This window comes from Tiliqua scincoides, chromosome 1 (assembly GCF_035046505.1).
Source record: "Tiliqua scincoides isolate rTilSci1 chromosome 1, rTilSci1.hap2, whole genome shotgun sequence".
In the NCBI taxonomy this organism is placed as follows: Eukaryota; Metazoa; Chordata; class Lepidosauria; order Squamata; family Scincidae; genus Tiliqua; species Tiliqua scincoides.
Window position 1 is genome coordinate 16,824,994 of NC_089821.1, and position 17,029 is coordinate 16,842,022.

Here is a 17,029-nt window from a genome sequence, read left to right on the forward strand (position 1 = left end):
TGTGAGATATAACTGCAGTGTTTTCAAAAATTACTTCTTTTACTATGATGGTTTGTTTTAAATTTTTTTTAGGAAGGAACTACCAAAATTGGAAGAAGTGATTCAAAACAAGAGCAAGATATTGGTAAGAATTAGGATAGAAACCACCTACGCTTTCAGAAAGATAGTGGGGGGTTGGAACCATCCCTGACCCTCCTTTAGAACAACAAAGACAGCAACAACTATGCCTGCAAACATGATGTGAAACAATTGTTTAAAAATATTTATACATTTACAGTTCTGCAGGGCCAGTGGATTGAAAGGGAACATTGTTTAATAGACAACCGGCATGGGATTGTGACTCTGCAACCTCTTCAGGGAGCACATTGCATTGTGAATGGTCATGAAGTCACAGATTCCTTCCGCTTGTCACAGGGTAGGCTCCTTACCTATGTTTTTTATACCACTGCTTTCATTTCAAAACCATTTCATTTTCATTAGATATGATGAAATGTTGCAAAAATATTTATTTTATCATTTATGCAATATGATCATAAAGTGCTTTCAGACACTGAGCGACTGGAACAGTGGCTGACCTCCCATTCACTTGATGGGGCAATTGACCCAGGTGCAGAGCCTCGCGCACCTGTAAGATCCCACGAAAGCCTCTCTGAGGCTCCCAACGTGGTTGGAAACTGCAGTTTTCCAGAAACACAGTTTAAAGTGTCAAGGAACCTTCAGGTTTCCCTGACGCATCCTGGAGTCGCACAAGGCACCGTGTGCTCCAGATAGGTGGGGGAGGCAGATGTGCGTGTAGGGAGTGGCAGCATCCCGTGGGGGCACCTTTGCCCCGGGGCGCAGGGCTGGGGAGGTCTGCTACCAACTCAGAAGTAAATTTTGTTGATGTAAGTGGGATGTTTTTCTGCATCAACCCGCTTAAAATTTGGTCTCAAATCATTTATTGGTACAGCCACCTCTAAGTGGAATAACTGCTATGCCCATTTCACGCAATAACTGCTATGCCCATTACATTTAAAAACCAATATTTACAGAACAGTTTGAATAACTGCAGCTTTTTTTTTCTTTTTTTGCTTTTTCTCACGCTTGTTTGACAGGAGCTCTTGTTATTCTGGGCAAAGCTCACAAGTTCAGGTTCAACCATCCAGCTGAAGCTGCCATTTTAAGGCAGAGACGATCGGTACGTTTTGAGTGTAAATGAAACAGCGTTGGGTGTATGGCATTGTATGGGAATTAAAATGGTGCTCCTAGCTTTACCAGCATAGAGAACAGCACTGTTGCTGCTATTGCATCAGCAGCCCCTATCATCACGCTGCAAATTTGCTAAAGCTCATCCATGTAAAGGGGGGAAGCCACTGCTGGTCCTACTGGATTTAATTTTTTTTGTAGTATATTATGGCTTAGTTCCTTATATTGTATTCTGCTTGTGTGTAGTGCTTGTTTGAACCATTTGATTGTTGATATAACAATTCAATAATAAATCTAGATCTATTTCTAAAAACTGCACCAGCTTTTAAGTATGTATTGGATTTTAAATTTTTTAAAATTTAGTTTGTAAATTTTATAGTTCTTATTTTATCGAGTAACATAAGCTATCTTAAGCTTCCAGAAAGGTGGGTTATGTATGTATAAATGAATAATCAACACATGTTTTCTGTGCAGTTTTTTCCCTTTACCACTTTTTTTCATTTTACAGATCAGTGAGACCTCTTCTGCTATAAGCTGTAGACCTCTAGAATGGCTTGATTTAGATGGAGACCTTACCTCTTTATTTTCCTGTAGTTTTTATCCAGCTGAAACAGAAATGTAAGTTTTAAAATAATTTAGCTGAATAAAGTAAAAACCAAAACTGGATTTTTTTAAGAACTTGCTTTTTAACAATATAGAGACCCACAGATATATATTTTTTTTGTACAGCAGCGCATGAGCCACACTGTAGCACTGAATTTCTGCTTCATGGTTCCTGATGCCGTCTGACGCTTCAGAGTTGTAGAACACAGGAACTATATTACCTGGCATTGCATTAAGCAAATGAGTCACTGTTCATGTGTGTGTGAAAATAAATTTGGAGAAGGAAAAACTGTACAGATGCAGGAATGTGTGGCTCATCCAGAAAATGGGATTCTGAGGCCCACATGGGTAAGGAAGGATAATGTGCAACTCAAGTATACTGCATTGCTTGCTTTCACAGTCCAATCAGTAATTCACAGTAAATCCAAACATTCTTCTCAATAGCAGTAAGAAAAAAACTGCCATTCTTTGAGTTGCATCCAGAGAACAACATGGCTAATTCTGCAAGCCAGTGAAAATTCCTGGTTTTTCCCTATTTTTTGATTACTTTTCTCTGTTTCTGGACCTTTCCAAGTGCTTATGTGATCCAATACTTCTAAACCAGGATGTTAAAACGTCCTGGTACAAGAAGAGTCACATCAGGAAGCCAGATCAATATAGATTCTTTCTTTTTGTTTGGTTTCCGCCCAAATTCCAACAACTGAACAACATGTTACAAGGGACACATAATGTGACCCTGGGTTTTTGGTTTTAGTAAATAACATGGCACAGATGACACACAGAATGGGCTGAACAACAGGGTGTGAGGGACAGCCATACTCTTCTTCTGCTACAGTTCCAAAACAGTAATGCTGCACTCTATTTTTAAAGGGGAAAAAAGCTTCCACTTTCTATTAAAAATAGCACATGAGGGGGCTGCAATTTGAACTGCAACGGAGACAAAGTACTGAAGCCCCCCTGCCCGCTTGTTTCAGCCTTTTTCGGTTACTCCATGTATGCTCTTTACTTAGGGGGAAAAGGGCTTCTTTATGTATTCATTCTAGCGTATCATTTGGGCCAAGATTCCAGATGGGCCAGGCCAAGCCAAACTAGAATGGCAACTGAAGTGGCACTCAAATTCCACCCACTCTTTTCATTAGTTTTCACATGCCTATTAGTGCCCTCCCACCACCTCCACCTCCCTCCCTCCCTCCTTTGCCACTCAACACTTCAAAACTGTTTGGGCAGAGCGTTTCCTCTTCCTTTCCCACCCTGCAAACAAAGCAGAGACGTGATACAAGGAAAACATAATATTAGTGAGTTATATGTGCTGTCCTTATATCTACAGATACACAGTATATTAATCACACACAATTACACACCTGCGTTCTGGCTCTTCTGCCGCCCATGGCCCAGGAACACAAATGCCTCCCCTGCTTGATCCAAGCGTGCGCTGCAGGGGAGTGGGTGGTGGCATGGCTTGAGTGTGCCAGTGCGGTTGCAAGAAGCCTGAACCTACTTACTTCATCATGGGGATATTAAAATTGTTAAGTACCCTAAGTTTGAACCCGAACATTTGGACCGTACAGGTCCAAGGCCATTGTGATTATTAGAAAAATCTGTAAACTTCATATTTTTACATTCCTCCCCTACCTACAAATAGTTAAAGATACTCCCACTGTAGCTAGGAAGCTGGTATTCTGTGTACATACAGTCCTAATTGTCTCCACAACTCTGAAAAATATCCCCCCCCTCTCTGTGTGGGGGGGACGGACAGCAGAATCTGCTGCTGCCTCTGTCTTATCTTGTGGCACTATCCAGAAGCCGCAAGGCATTCTGAACTGCTGCCAGCCGCAATCAGAGGGGAGGCTGAGGTTGTTACTACTGCACTTCTGGTCTCTCTCCTTATAAGAGAGAGATCAGAGGGTTGACAGTGACAACCTCAGACTCCCTCAGAGTATTTACAGCAATGAAATCTTTTTTCATACCTATTCTGTTGTCTAATGCTCAAAAATAAATTAATAAAATGTACCTGATATTTAAGGAGTCAGAAAAAAGGAAAACATCTTCTGATATGGTTAAAGTTTTTTTTACTTTTCAAAATGAAGAAACGATGGTTTTATGGTGATATCACCTCTCTTCTCTCCCTATAGAGTAGCAGGCATTGTGCCTGTTCTTATACACAGTGCCTGCTACTATACAGGGAGAGAAGAGAGGTGATGCAGCATCAATGAGCTCAGCTCAGTGCGATGACATGGCATGGCCCCTCAAACTGGGTGGAGCACGGGGTAGATGTCCCTTCTGCATATGTAATTGCAAGAGTTAGTTGCATTGCCCCTTCAGAGAGTTCGGTCAGACTGTGATTTGGGCAGGTGGGCCTTAATAATGGCAGCTAGAAGTGTGTATCCATGCTTGCAGAATACAAGCTCTATTGACTTGGTGTAATGAAAGCATTGGACATCAGCAGTTTCTTTATATAAGCCTGTTTATGTAAGCTTCTCTTTTTTTTTTCTATGCTCCTCACCCCAGCTATACTATTGAGAGAATTTGGTAGGAGGAAGAGCTTGAAGAGATAATAATTTCAAGTCTGTGCTGTACTGTACAATAGCAGAACTAGTGAGTTCAATTTCATGTCTGATCCTGCGTAGTTGCCGTAGTCCTCTGCTGCTGTGTTATTCTGAGGTGGAATGGTATTGAAAAACAGCTTCATGATTGGATAGATGTCTCAGGGAGGGATGTAGCGGAGAAAAATGCAAATTGGCAGATGGGGTTGTTGTGTTTTTAACTCAGATGTGTGACTGCTTTGAATGCCAGCTTTCTGTGATCTGCAGGAGTATTTACAGCTTAGTGAAATCTTTTTTTTCATACCTATTCTATTGCCTTATGCTCAAAAATAAATTAACAAAATGTACCTAATATTTAAGGAGTCTGGAAAAAGGAAAACATCTTCTGATATGGCTAAGGTTGTTTTTTTTGCTTTTTAAAATGAAGAGACTATGGTTTTAAGGGACTGTATCTTCCCTTTTGCTTGAGTTTTGTGACCTGCGCCTCAGTATATGGTTGCAGCAAGGCACTCGACTTCATTACCAGGCTGTTGCTGCCATAGCTACTGAAAACTGCATTATGCTGTAGAATCCACCAGATTCTGCATCAGCCTTAGAGGTGTTTTGGGAAAAGGAGAGGGAGTTGCACAATAGCATCCCAGAAAGCTGATGGGAAAGCAGCCCAGAGAAAATCAGATTCTGCAGAAAATCAGATGCTTCAGGTTCATTTATTATGCTACTGAATACCTTATTCGTAGAAGGGAAAGATGCAAAGTAGAGCAGCTGCTTTTAGAATTCTGGGGATGCTTGCAATAATTCGCTATTACAATTGATTTAAGGTCAGTGATTTAAGTGATTTAAGCTATTACAATTGATTTAAGGTCATTTTCATTTGCCTTGTTACTTTATTTCTTAATATGAATACTAATGTTGTAGTCATGTGTTAATATTTGCTGATGAGAAATGGATGATGTATTCTTCAGAGTGCTCTGCTGTCCCTGTCCCTTAGTTTAAGAACTGATTTTGCTGGTCTCATTCTAAGAAGGCAGTCAGGTCTGCAAAAACAGAACTGTCTTTTATAGAACATAGAGCCCAATCCTACACATATCTATTCAGAAGTAACTCCATTTCTAGCAATGGGGCTTACTCCCAGGTAAGAGTGGATAGGATTGCAAGCATAGTCATTTTATTTCCATTTTATATAAAGCTACATTAACCATTTGTCAATTTGAATAAAGGATCTAAGCAGCAGAAGAGATTTACTGTTTACAATACAGAGATTTGTGAATTCCTGAAATAATGAAGTTGTGTCAGTCTGGATTACAACTTTTATGTGGTCCAGTAAGACAACCACTTGAATGAATTTTAGAGTGTGGATACCTACTTTTAAAGTGTGAAATTGTTTTTATTATTCTTATTTTAAGCATCCTATTTGTATATGTTTTGGAAAGCAGGGAACATCTGCTTCAGCTATTGTCTTTCTAATAGCAATTTCAGATTATTCTGTCATTGGTTACATTCACAACTAGCAAATGTACTTTAGGGCAACCAGAACTAATACCTTTAAAAATTGGAATCGCCATTTCTAAATTTTACTCAGGTTCTGCCATTTTCAAGTTGTCTGCCAGTAGAGGAGCTTTATATTTTCTACTCTTCCTACGTGATACAAATGTCAGGCTGGTCGAATTTTCATTACCTGTCTACTCATTGCAGGAACCAGTGTGCTCTGAATATGTAAAAGATGCTTTATGATTGTCCATGACTTGAGTATTTGATCTTGCATTAAAAATAATAGGAATGGAGGAAATAAAAACTTTTTATTTAAGGAATTTATTATTTATGAAACCCCCCCCCCCCTTATTTTTTCATGTCACATAGAATTAATCACCAAGGTATCAATAATTGCAGACCATTATATATTGTAGTCATAATATATAATGGAATACAGCTCATGATCAGTAGTATTTCAGGGCCTAACCAATGAAAGCTCAGTGTCCTGGATCTTGTGGTGGCCATTAATGCTTTGGTGACCATGATTAAAACCATTATGCAGCAGTTCATTTTCGTTCAGCTGCAGCTTCTGTACGTAGATTAGGGTCTTCTTGAGGGTTAATAGCCTCTCCTTTAACAGCTATTAGAGGACCTGTTCTCTTTGTACTGGTCTAATTACTTTTTCTACCTGATTAGGATCACCATTTCACTGGGATATTTAGCTTAAGTGGTGAGTTATTGGTTTTTGAGAAAGAATAAAAAGGAATAAAATTTAGAGCAGTTAAAAGGTACAAAACAGACTTGAGAAGCTAACGTACTTTTGGTTTTCAAGAACAGAATCTAGATAATATTGAAGTAAGATTGCTTGAGGGGCTTATAATCTGCTGGACCATAGGATAATTTATTTGTACTCTTGACATAACTGTGAAACGATCTCTGATGTATCTTTAGGTTACAGTGATAAGTGTGAACATTTTTACCAGGGCTACCTTTTTTCTGACTGTTCATAAATTTGACCCAGTATAGGAAACGTGTAACCTGCCTCCTAACCAGGCAGGACTCTTGGAATACTTTCCTGGCTACCTACGCACTTCCTGATAACAGTCAAGAAGATTCTAAGTCTTACACCACAACAGATTTAAGAGGTCAGCTCTTCTCTTTTATGCTGCCATATTCTCACAGATCAATCTAGTATATGCCTTTAATGTACTGTAACTCTTTTAGGGCAAACACTGAAGGCATATTACAATTGCTGTAATATGTTCCCCCACAAACGTAGAAGTTTCTTTTCTCTGCAGATTCCGAAAATTCCTGATGTTAGCAACTTTTTAGAAGAATTCAATGAACTTTAAGCTATGCTGGTAGCTAAAGTGATAGAAGAATAACAGGCCTGTCAAGAATGCCCTGTCCCCACTTTTTGCCCATTTTTCTGTATTTTGGGATGTTTCTAACTCTCCAGAAGGTCCTATGCAAGTTCAGTAAGCTGCAAAGCTAAAGCTAAAAAGGATGGTGGCATCTTTTGCATGCATCCTTTGCCTGGAAATGACCTTATTCCCCAAACATGTTGTTTCTGGGTTCTGAGCTGTGGCAGGAGAAGCAGGTGGAGGCAGTGGGTTCTCAGGGCCACAGAAAGAGGCCTTATGGACCATGTGTTGGACTGCCTTGCCATAATCTGAGAACATCCTATTCAGAGAACATCTGACATAAGTCTAGCAGTCTTGGTGACTGAAGGCCCAATCCTATCCAATTTTCCAGCGCCGGTGCAGCTGTGCCAATGGGGCATGTCTTGCATCCTGTGGTGGGGAGGCAGTCATAGAGGCCTCCTCAAGGTTAGGGAACATTTGTTCCTTAGGGACGCATTGCAGCTGCACCAGTGCTGGAAAGTTGGATAGGATTGGGCTCTGAGTGTGTTAGAATGAGCTCACAGAAGCAGAATCCAGACGAATTAAAAAGCTATGCTTGAGAGACTTGTGACACAATTTTCTTGGTGTAAACCAAATCAAAAATATTAGAGTATTGGTCTATCAGACCACTACTTTAATACTTTTGATTTGGTTTTCAATGGTTCTCAGACTGGTGGGTCGCGACCCACCAGTTCAAGTAAAGTTTCCCCCATCCCTTTAAGAGGCTGTGGAAGGGGGAGGCAGCAACATGGTCCTTCTGGTTTCATGTTGCGACTAGGAGGTGGTTTGCGCACGCTGTTTCTCAACATTCCAAGCCTTGGGAAGCCCTGCAGAGGGCTGCGCAGAGTTCCCCGCACCTCCTGCTGTTTGCCGAAGCTCACAGTAAGTGAAAGCATTGCTCCCTTAGCGATACCATCCTGGGGGTTGCGTCACTGCCCTCTTCCCTCCTTCGCAAAGATTTGCTTAGGGAGTAAATCTCCCTAAAAGTTTGAGAAGCACTGGTCTATCTATTTGAACTGTCTAAATTCAAAACATTATATACTTGAAAAGGACTGCAGCATGAATAGGAAATAAGAAAAGGGTAGTGACAGCCAGTGTTGATGGATATAAGATTCTCCGGATGATTCCTGTTCATAATCTTTGAATGTCATTGTATCCTCCTTAGCCCAAGTATCTTAATTTGGAGTATTTGCCATGAGTGCTGGAGGGCCCCCAGTATAATGCACAATATCCTTACCATATTTTTCATATAAATGACCTCTACTGTATTATGGAAAATGCTGCCATTGATCGAGCAAAGGGGCTGGCTTGTCAGAGAAATCTGTAGCATCAACCACTTCTCTCCATTTTTTTTTAAAGCAGTGTTTCTCAGACTGTGGGTCGGGACCCAATAGATGGGTCACAACCAATTTTAGGTGGGTTCCCATTCATTTCAATAGTTTATTTTTAATATATTAGACATGATATGTGACTGCATCTGGGGAAATGTTACAACTCTGTATTTTTAACAGGCTACTGTGTATATGCTTTGAACAATGTTAGTAAATGGAACTTACTCCTGAGTAAGTGCGTGTAGGATTGTAGCCTAGGATTGTTAAAAATTTTCCTGTGTGATGATGTCACCTTCTGGTCATGAGATCATTTCTGGTGGGTCCTGACAGATTCTTATTCTAAAAATGTGGGTCTCAAGTTCTGAACATCTGAGAACCACTGCTTTAAAGTAGCAGTACAAGTATCAAGGAGAAAGGAATGGCATATGGTATTTGCAATTTGGTAGGAGTTGCAAGTGGGAGATTAAGATGGTCTGGGTCCCATGAGAAAGAAAACTTGAATGACAGGTGGCAAGACTGGCCAGACAGGGGGTGCTTTTCAGGTGGATAGCCAGCAGCAGTAGTAGCATGCAAGGAAAGGGCTTAAGATGATTGAAAGCTGCAAGGGCACTGAAATCTGTGAGTGAATAAGCCATTTTGACAGACAGAAGAGATGTGTCAGAAAGACACAGTGAAAGAATTGAAAGTGGACTTGAACAGCAAAGATGAAGTTCATGGGTATATTTTTCTGTCATGGCCACACACTATAGTCTTGTGCACTTGATGTTCCTGGTCTCCATTCAGAAGCATGTTAGGCAGATTCTGTTTCATTGTACTCTTTTTTCTCTACCCCCTGCAATGCTGGAGATACTGTGTTGAAGTAGCAGTCAGAGTCACCCTTTCTGTGCACTGTAAACTTACATAAACTTAAAATGGTGCTTCTTAATCTGTTTACCACTGCTAGCTCTGCTACAGCGGCCATGGCACACTGAAGAATGTCTTGCGACTTCCAGGTAGTATCCCAGAATGCCTTGCAGCTTTCAAGTGGCAACCCTCTGGTTTGAGAGCCTCTGACTTAAAGAGAAAACTTGAGCGGTATACCACTCCTGACTATTGCAGTCATTCAGGAAATGACTGCAGTACTTCCTGCCTTCTCAGGGTTTCTGGGCAACAATCTTGCAAAAGAAATACAAGAGCCTTTTTTGTAGAATAGTGGTGGTAGTCTTTCATCTGCTCTTTAAAGGTAAATCTAGCAAAGCAAATTCTTATATCCCTGGACAAACAATTAGACGGTGGTTTGGAGACAAGGCCTTATGAACCCACTGAGTATTCTATATTTGGACTCCAAGCTCTTGCAATAGATACCAAACCAAGCCACTATATTGTTAGTTGTGGAGCTTGCACTTTCAAATTCTGCGACCGCACATATCCTAATATTAGAATGGCAGCTGCTGTTTTCCAGTTGCTTGTCCTTAGGTTCCTGTTCCGCGCTCTGACAGGTAATGCCCGCTGATTGTGAACTGCCCTGCTGTTTTGTCTTTACCGATATCATTTATGTTGTTGACTTCCTCTGAATTAAATAAATATAGAGGATTTGAAGTGTTGCAAAGCACCTGCCATCATACGATAAGAGCGTTCCTTAATTCTCTACATTGAACAGTTACATGCAGGAGTAGGTCTGTTGGTTCAGTTCTCTTGTCAGATTTCAAGTTGCACCTTGCTACCATGTTAGTTTCACTGCCTCCCACGCTGTGATCAGAGGCTGAGTTTTTTAATCCACAAAACTCACTCAAGGTCTGCTCTTTGGATCTGGTGGGTCTCTAAAGATCTCTTATGTGAATAAGTACACTCTTTATTTTTTAAAGGCAATGTGAAGATCATAAGAAGGGGAATCAGGGTGCAGAGTAGCTGTATCAGGCAACAGTCTTACCCAATCCTGAGCTTGGTGCTCAGGTGGCTTTGTGCCACCGCATACTGTCGCAAATGTGCAGTAAGGCATGCATGTGAGTTCTACCGCTGGGCTATCGCCCACGCTAACCCAGTGCTGGCTGGGTGCCCGGCCTCCCCTGCTCAGCGGTCTCAAGTCCACCGAGCCGTGGCATGGTAAGTAAGGACAGGGAGGCGGGCAGGGAGGAGGGGAGAGGTAGGTGGAGGGCGGAGAGAGGGCGGGGAGGAGGCGTGACGGGGAGGTGGGGGTGGAGAGAGGGTGGGTGGGAGACGTGCCAGGGGGAGGGAGCGGGGAGGGAGGGAGGCGGTTCCAGTGGAGCTCCGCTCTACTGGATCATGTTGGTTCATGTAGGGCTCAGTGCCCTACACGAACGGCTTTACCTTACAGTAAAGTGAGTAGCCCCATTGCGGGGCAGCTTCCCTTACCCGGGACAAGGGGATGAAAGTCCCCTTCCCCCAAGGCGCCGCCCGCGGCAGGCTGAGGTGCGCAGGATGCAGCAGCAGCTGTTCTCAGCACCGCTGCAGCCACACGCCCCAGGCAATTTAGGATTGGGCTGTCCATCTGGTGACATCATTCCCAATTCATCTAGACTTCATTCTCCAAAGACATACCGCTTACACTTTTAGATTTTGAGATGGAAGGTAGGCTAGAAAGTGGAAAATATAATTACAATGATATTTTGAAATATCTATTTATGAATGAATTTACAGAATCAGACTGACTTGCATTTGTTTAGTTTTTCTGTATTAGCTACATCTGGATTACTGGTTATTTGTATTCAAACCAATGTGGCAGATTCATCCTCCCTCAATTCTGAGCAGTTTCTTGCTATTAGAAATTTGTTTGGTCCTCTGCCTCACCACATGCCCCCTTTTGTTTTTATGTATAAATCAACAGCACAATCCTATGCATGTCTGACTGTTTTGCTATTAAACTTTTCTGTCTAAAACATATATTTATAGTCACTTATCTTTAATATAAGGAAAAACAATTATTGCTGACTTTGTAGTTTACTGTGATTCCGTTTTGAGACTGAAAACCAATTAAATCCAGCAGTGGAGATTTCTGTATATATTGTAAAAGATAGCTGTATGTGTGAAACAATGTGATGTTGTTAAGAATAATGTAAAGGGAAAAAATTCTGAAGAAAGAACTGAATTTTTTGTTTGGTGTTAATGAACCTAAATAGTCAATGGAGCCACACTGATACACAGCTTAGTTGATCTTAAGTAATTAGTGGCAAAATAGGTTATCCTATTATGTAGAAGTATCTGTCAGTCAGTCACAATAAGCATTATATATTTATTTATATTTATATAAGGATATACATATATCTTACTATATATAAAACTTTGAGAATTCTGACCTTACTGTGACATCACACACACACACATATTATTCATCATATCCTTTTCTTTAGCCTTAGTGTCTCTGCCATGTTCCATTGGCACCTGAATCATTCATTATACAGACAGATGCTTTCATTTCAGACAATTTAAAGGGCTAGATGTATAAGAGAAAATTATGATTCTTTCCTGGTTTAAACTCTTAGTCAAATTTTCCAGCAGTGAACAGAAAAATGCTGTGAGTGAAGAATCCCAGCCAAAGCTGAAAAACCAGGAGGTTCTCCACAGCAGGAAAATCCGACAGCAACAACAATATGTTGAAGAATTACAGCGGCAGATCTTGGTTGGGCAGATCAAAGCTGAACAAGAATTAGAACATGACCAGGCAGCAATTAATCAGCAGATCAGAGAAAGTGAGTTTCTTTTCTCTCTTGCCCTTACTGTTTATCTCCATTCTCATTTTTACTACTTCTGCTTGCACTGGTGCATCATTTTATCATTGAACTTCTTTTTTTCTTCTTGTTGTTTTTCTTTTCTTTCACTCATTTTCACATTATTTGATTTTTATCAAAATGAGTGTAATGTTCATGAATTTAATTTTAATTAATGTTCATTTTATGGGTCTTTTCAAAAGATACTGTATTCTGTGAGTGCCCAGGTGGCAGGCGCTCCTGTCACTGCTTGACTTGGGAAGCCACTGGAGTGTGCGCACACTCTCAGCGGTGGCTGAGGCAATTTCTCCCCAACCACTGCTGTGAAAATTGCCTCAGCTGCTGCTGTGAGTGCACTAACGCTGCAGTCGTTTCACAGCAACATCTGGCACCCTCCTTCAGGTGGCGCCCAGGACACATTCCCTGGTGAGCCATACCTTAGATATGTCACTGCTGTGCAGTTCTCATAAATATTAAGCTTGTTTCCTCAGCTTAACCTACCTTTTAGGATTGTTGTGAGGCTAAAAGGTGGAAGAGGAACTGTGTGCAGTGCCCTGAGCTCCTGGGAGGGAGGGATATAAATGTAATAACGTAAAAATAATACATAAAAAAATTGGATCATTTTTACTAGGCAAATATGACACTCAGGAGACCTCTTATCAGTGCAACTGGGGAAAATAGTGAGTAGCATATGACTAAACTCTGCCCTAGCTAACTGGATGCTTTAGTCACTGTCATGGCACTGCATAATCCAGATAGAAGCAAAATATTTTTAAGAGAGCAGCAGCAGTAAATTATCTGGGAAGAAGAAATTGGTCATACTCATATTAACTTTATTTTTATTACTGGTTTTTCAAACAAGTTGTCAAATTAAGTGAGCTAGTGTAGTATAATAGCTAAGAGAATGAGATATGAAACACAATTTCCTTGGTTCAGACCTTGCTTCGGCCAAGAATTCGCAAAGTAGTTTTTGGCAAACTACTTTCTCTCAGACCCCTGTCTACAATATGGGATAATGTTACACCAAAATGAGACTTGTGCAATGCTGTGCAGTTCAATCCTATTTTGCTCTGGAACAGGCAGGTCAGGAGGCCTGTGCTGTATCCAGCACAAGATTGGGACCAGAAGTGGCTCAGCCAGAGGCAAGGGGAAACTCTTCCCCTTACCCCCAGATAAGCCACCACAGCCCCAATGGGTCTTCTCGGACCTGCGCCACCACAGAAGGTGGCACAAGTCCGAGGAGAATGTAGTGGCTTTGAGCTGCTCCACACTGCTTAGGGAACGGGTCTCCTCAGACCTGCGCCACCTCAGAAGGTGGCACAAGTCCGAGGAGAACATAGCGACTTTGAGCTGCTCTGCACTGCTCGGGGAATGGGGTTGGGATCCTGCATAGCTGCTGGGTGCCAGCCCCACCTCCTGCTCCCTGCCCACCTGCACCCTGGAACACCCTCTGCCTGCTCTCTCCCTGCCCTGGAATGCCTCCCTCCCGCCTCTTCCCCACCCTCCCCAGGCCCCTGCATTGGCTGAGCTCAGCCGACGCAGCCTTCCTGGCGCAAGTCGCCATGGAGGCTGGATGCAGCCTCTATGCTCCAGCACACCTTTGTGCACTGGCACAGCTTGCTACCAAGGAGGTGGAAACATGCTTTATAGCACGGTGCTTTACAGGTTAGGATTGCGCCCTTAAGCACTTAAAAGCCCTACACAAATGTATTAAATTTGCAGGGTTGATTATTCTCCTCAAATAGATCTTCTGTATTGTTACTGAATTATGAGAACATTGTTAGGACCTCCTGATTTATTGATTCAATTTTGCTTTGCACTTAGACCAGCAGTGGCTGATCAATGAAGAGCAACGACTGGCTGTCCAACAGCAGGAATCTGCTGTGCAGACAGATGTCAAATTTTACACTGAAACTGGAGTCCAGAATACAGTGGAATTGGAGATTGGTCCTACTTTGACCGAGCAGAACCAGAAGAAATTGGTTCAGGTAGAACTTCTCCGAAAATGCTCCTTGAAGAAAGCAGAAAGAAATTTAAGACGGAAGAAGGTCAAACTGCATTTGGAAAGGATTGTGAAGAAGCAAAAATTGCTTGAAGCCAAGAAAACCCTGGAACAGTTAGAAGCTAGTTGCTGGATCAGTGAAGATACTGGGAAGCTTTCCCAGTCTCTAAACCAAGACACCATTGAAACTTCTCAGGACTGCAAGTATCCAAGGATCAGATCAGGATCTGATTCAAAGGCCTTGCAGTACAACAGAAATTCCTTTTTAAATCTTCGCCTACCACATCTCTCCACATGCAGGTGAGTATTTTTTACAATCACTTCTTGAACCAAAAGCTGGTCTGATCAAGCATGGTGGGTAGGTGGGTTGTGTGAGTGAGTGAGAGAGAGAGAGAAAGAGAGAGAATTCTATCATACTAAATAGTGCGATTGCAAACTTGGTTTAATAGATAAATGTCTATCTAAGTTTTAGCTTTTCATTCACTTGAGCCAAGACTTAATTGAGAAGGCTTAAGGACACAGTGGCTTAAAAAAAGTGACTTTAGTTCTGGTGTAAAAGTTGATTGAAGAACATTTTTAAAGGCTAGTTTTACTGCTTACTATAAAGAGAAGCTTTTTAAATGTTTTTGCAAGAAATGCCAAATGTTACATGTTTCTTACCAGACCAGTCAACTGATACTCAGTGAAATCCATGTAAACTGAGGGAGATTTTAGGGGTTTACCTGTTCTATAATCTTTCTATGTAATTATAATCATTGACATAGTGGGCATAACGGAAACCTGGTGGAATGCGGAGAATTAGTGGGATACCGCAATCCCAGGCTATAAACTCTACAGGAGGGACAGGCAGGGGTGTGTTGGAGGTGGGGTGGCCGTTTATGTTAAGGAAGGGATAGAAACCAGCAAAGTAGAGATTGAAGGTGGGTCCGACTCCACCGTAGAATCTCTGTGGGTTAAATTACCAGGCTTGTGCAGCGATGTAATACTGGGGGCGTGCTATCGTCCTCCAGACCAGAAATTGGATGGGGACCTTGAAATGAGGAAACAGATCAGGGAGGTGACAAGGAGGGTCAGGGTCGTAATCATGGGGGACTTCAATTATCCTCATATTGACTGGGTCAATTTGTGTTCTGGTCACGATAAGGAAACCGGATTTCTTGACGTGCTAAATAACTGTGGCTTAGAGCAGCTAGTCACGGAGCCCACCAGAGGGCAGGTGACTCTGGATTTAATATTGTGCGGTACGCAGGACCTGGTTAGAGATGTAAGCGTTACTGAGCCATTGGGGAACAGTGATCATGCTGCGATCCATTTTGACATGCACGTTGGGGGAAGAATACCAGGCAAATCTCTAACAAAAACCCTTGACTTCCGACGGGCGGACTTCCCTCAAATGAGGAGGCTGGTTAGAAGGAGGTTGAAAGGGAGGGTAAAAAGAGTCCAATCTCTCCAGAGTGCATGGAGGCTGCTTAAAACAACAGTAATAGAGGCCCAGCAGAGGTGTATACCGCAAAGAAAGAAGGGTTCCACTAAATCCAGGAGGGTGCCCGCATGGCTAACCAGCCAAGTTAGAGAGGCTGTGAAGGGCAAGGAAGCTTCCTTCCAAGTCTTGCCCTAATGAGGAGAATAAAAAGGAACATAAACTGTGGCAAAAGAAATGTAAGAAGGTGATATGGGAGGCCAAGCGAGACTATGAGGAACGCATGGCCAGCAACATTAAGGGGAATAATAAAAGCTTCTTCAACTATGTTAGAAGCAGGAAACCCGCCAGAGAAGCGGTTGGCCCTCTGGATGGTGAGGGAGGGAAAGGGGAGATAAAAGGAGACTTAGAGATGGCAGAGAAATTAAATGAGTTCTTTGCATCTGTCTTCACGGCAGAAGACCTCGTGCAGATACAGCTGCCCGAACGGCCCCACCTGACCGAGGAGTTAAGTCAGATAGAGGTTAAAAGAGAAGATGTTTCAGACCTCATTGATAAATTAAAGATCAATAAGTCACCGGGCCCTGATGGCATCCACCCAAGAGTTAGTAAGGAATTGAAGAATGAAGTTGCAGATCTCTTGACTAAGGTATGCAACTTGTCCCTCAAAACGGCCACGGTGCCAGAAGATTGGGGGATAGCAAATGTCACGCCTATTTTTAAAAAGGGAAAGAGGGGGGACCCGGGAAACTATAGGCTGGTCAGCCTAACATCCATACCGGGTAAGATGGTGGAATGCCTCATCAAAGATAGGATCTCAAAACACATAGATGAACGGGCCTTGCTGAGGGAGCGTCAGCATGGCTTCTGTAAGGGTAAGTCTTGCCTCACGAACCTTATAGAATTCTTTGAAAAGGTCAACAGGCATGTGGATGTGGGAGAACCCGTGGACATTATATATCTGGACTTTCAGAAGGCATTCGACACGGTCCCTCACCAAAGGCTACTGAAAAAACTCCACAGTCAGGGAATTAGAGGACAGGTCCTCTCCTGGATTGAGAACTGGTTGGAGGCCAGGAAACAGAGAGTGGGTGTCAATGGGCAATTTTCACAATGGAGAGAGGTGAAAAGCAGTGTGCCCCAAGGATCTGTCCTGGGACCAGTGCTTTTCAACCTCTTCATAAATGACCTGGAGACAGGGTTGAGCAGTGAGGTGGCAAAGTTTGCAGACGACACCAAACTTTTCCAAGTGGTGAAGACCAGACGTGATTGTGAGGAGCTCCAGAAGGATCTCTCCAGACTGGCAGAATGGGCAGCAAAATGGCAGATGCGCTTCAATGTCAGTAAGTGTAAAGTCATGCACATTGG

At 42.3% G+C, this 17,029-nt stretch overlaps 1 protein-coding gene across 1 annotated transcript in view; it reads left to right on the forward strand.

Annotated features, from left to right (window-relative positions):
- The window catches only part of STARD9 (StAR related lipid transfer domain containing 9), a 133,222-nt gene that overhangs the window by 83,726 nt on the left and 32,467 nt on the right, over nt 1-17,029 (forward strand). Inside the window, exons 17-23 of the mRNA XM_066618701.1 lie at nt 73-124; nt 278-415; nt 1,095-1,177; nt 1,694-1,752; nt 9,353-9,394; nt 12,031-12,221; nt 14,064-14,541. Of these exons, the coding sequence (XP_066474798.1) occupies nt 73-124; nt 278-415; nt 1,095-1,177; nt 1,694-1,752; nt 9,353-9,394; nt 12,031-12,221; nt 14,064-14,541 (1,043 nt within the window). The remainder of the gene's footprint in view (nt 1-72; nt 125-277; nt 416-1,094; nt 1,178-1,693; nt 1,753-9,352; nt 9,395-12,030; nt 12,222-14,063; nt 14,542-17,029) is intronic.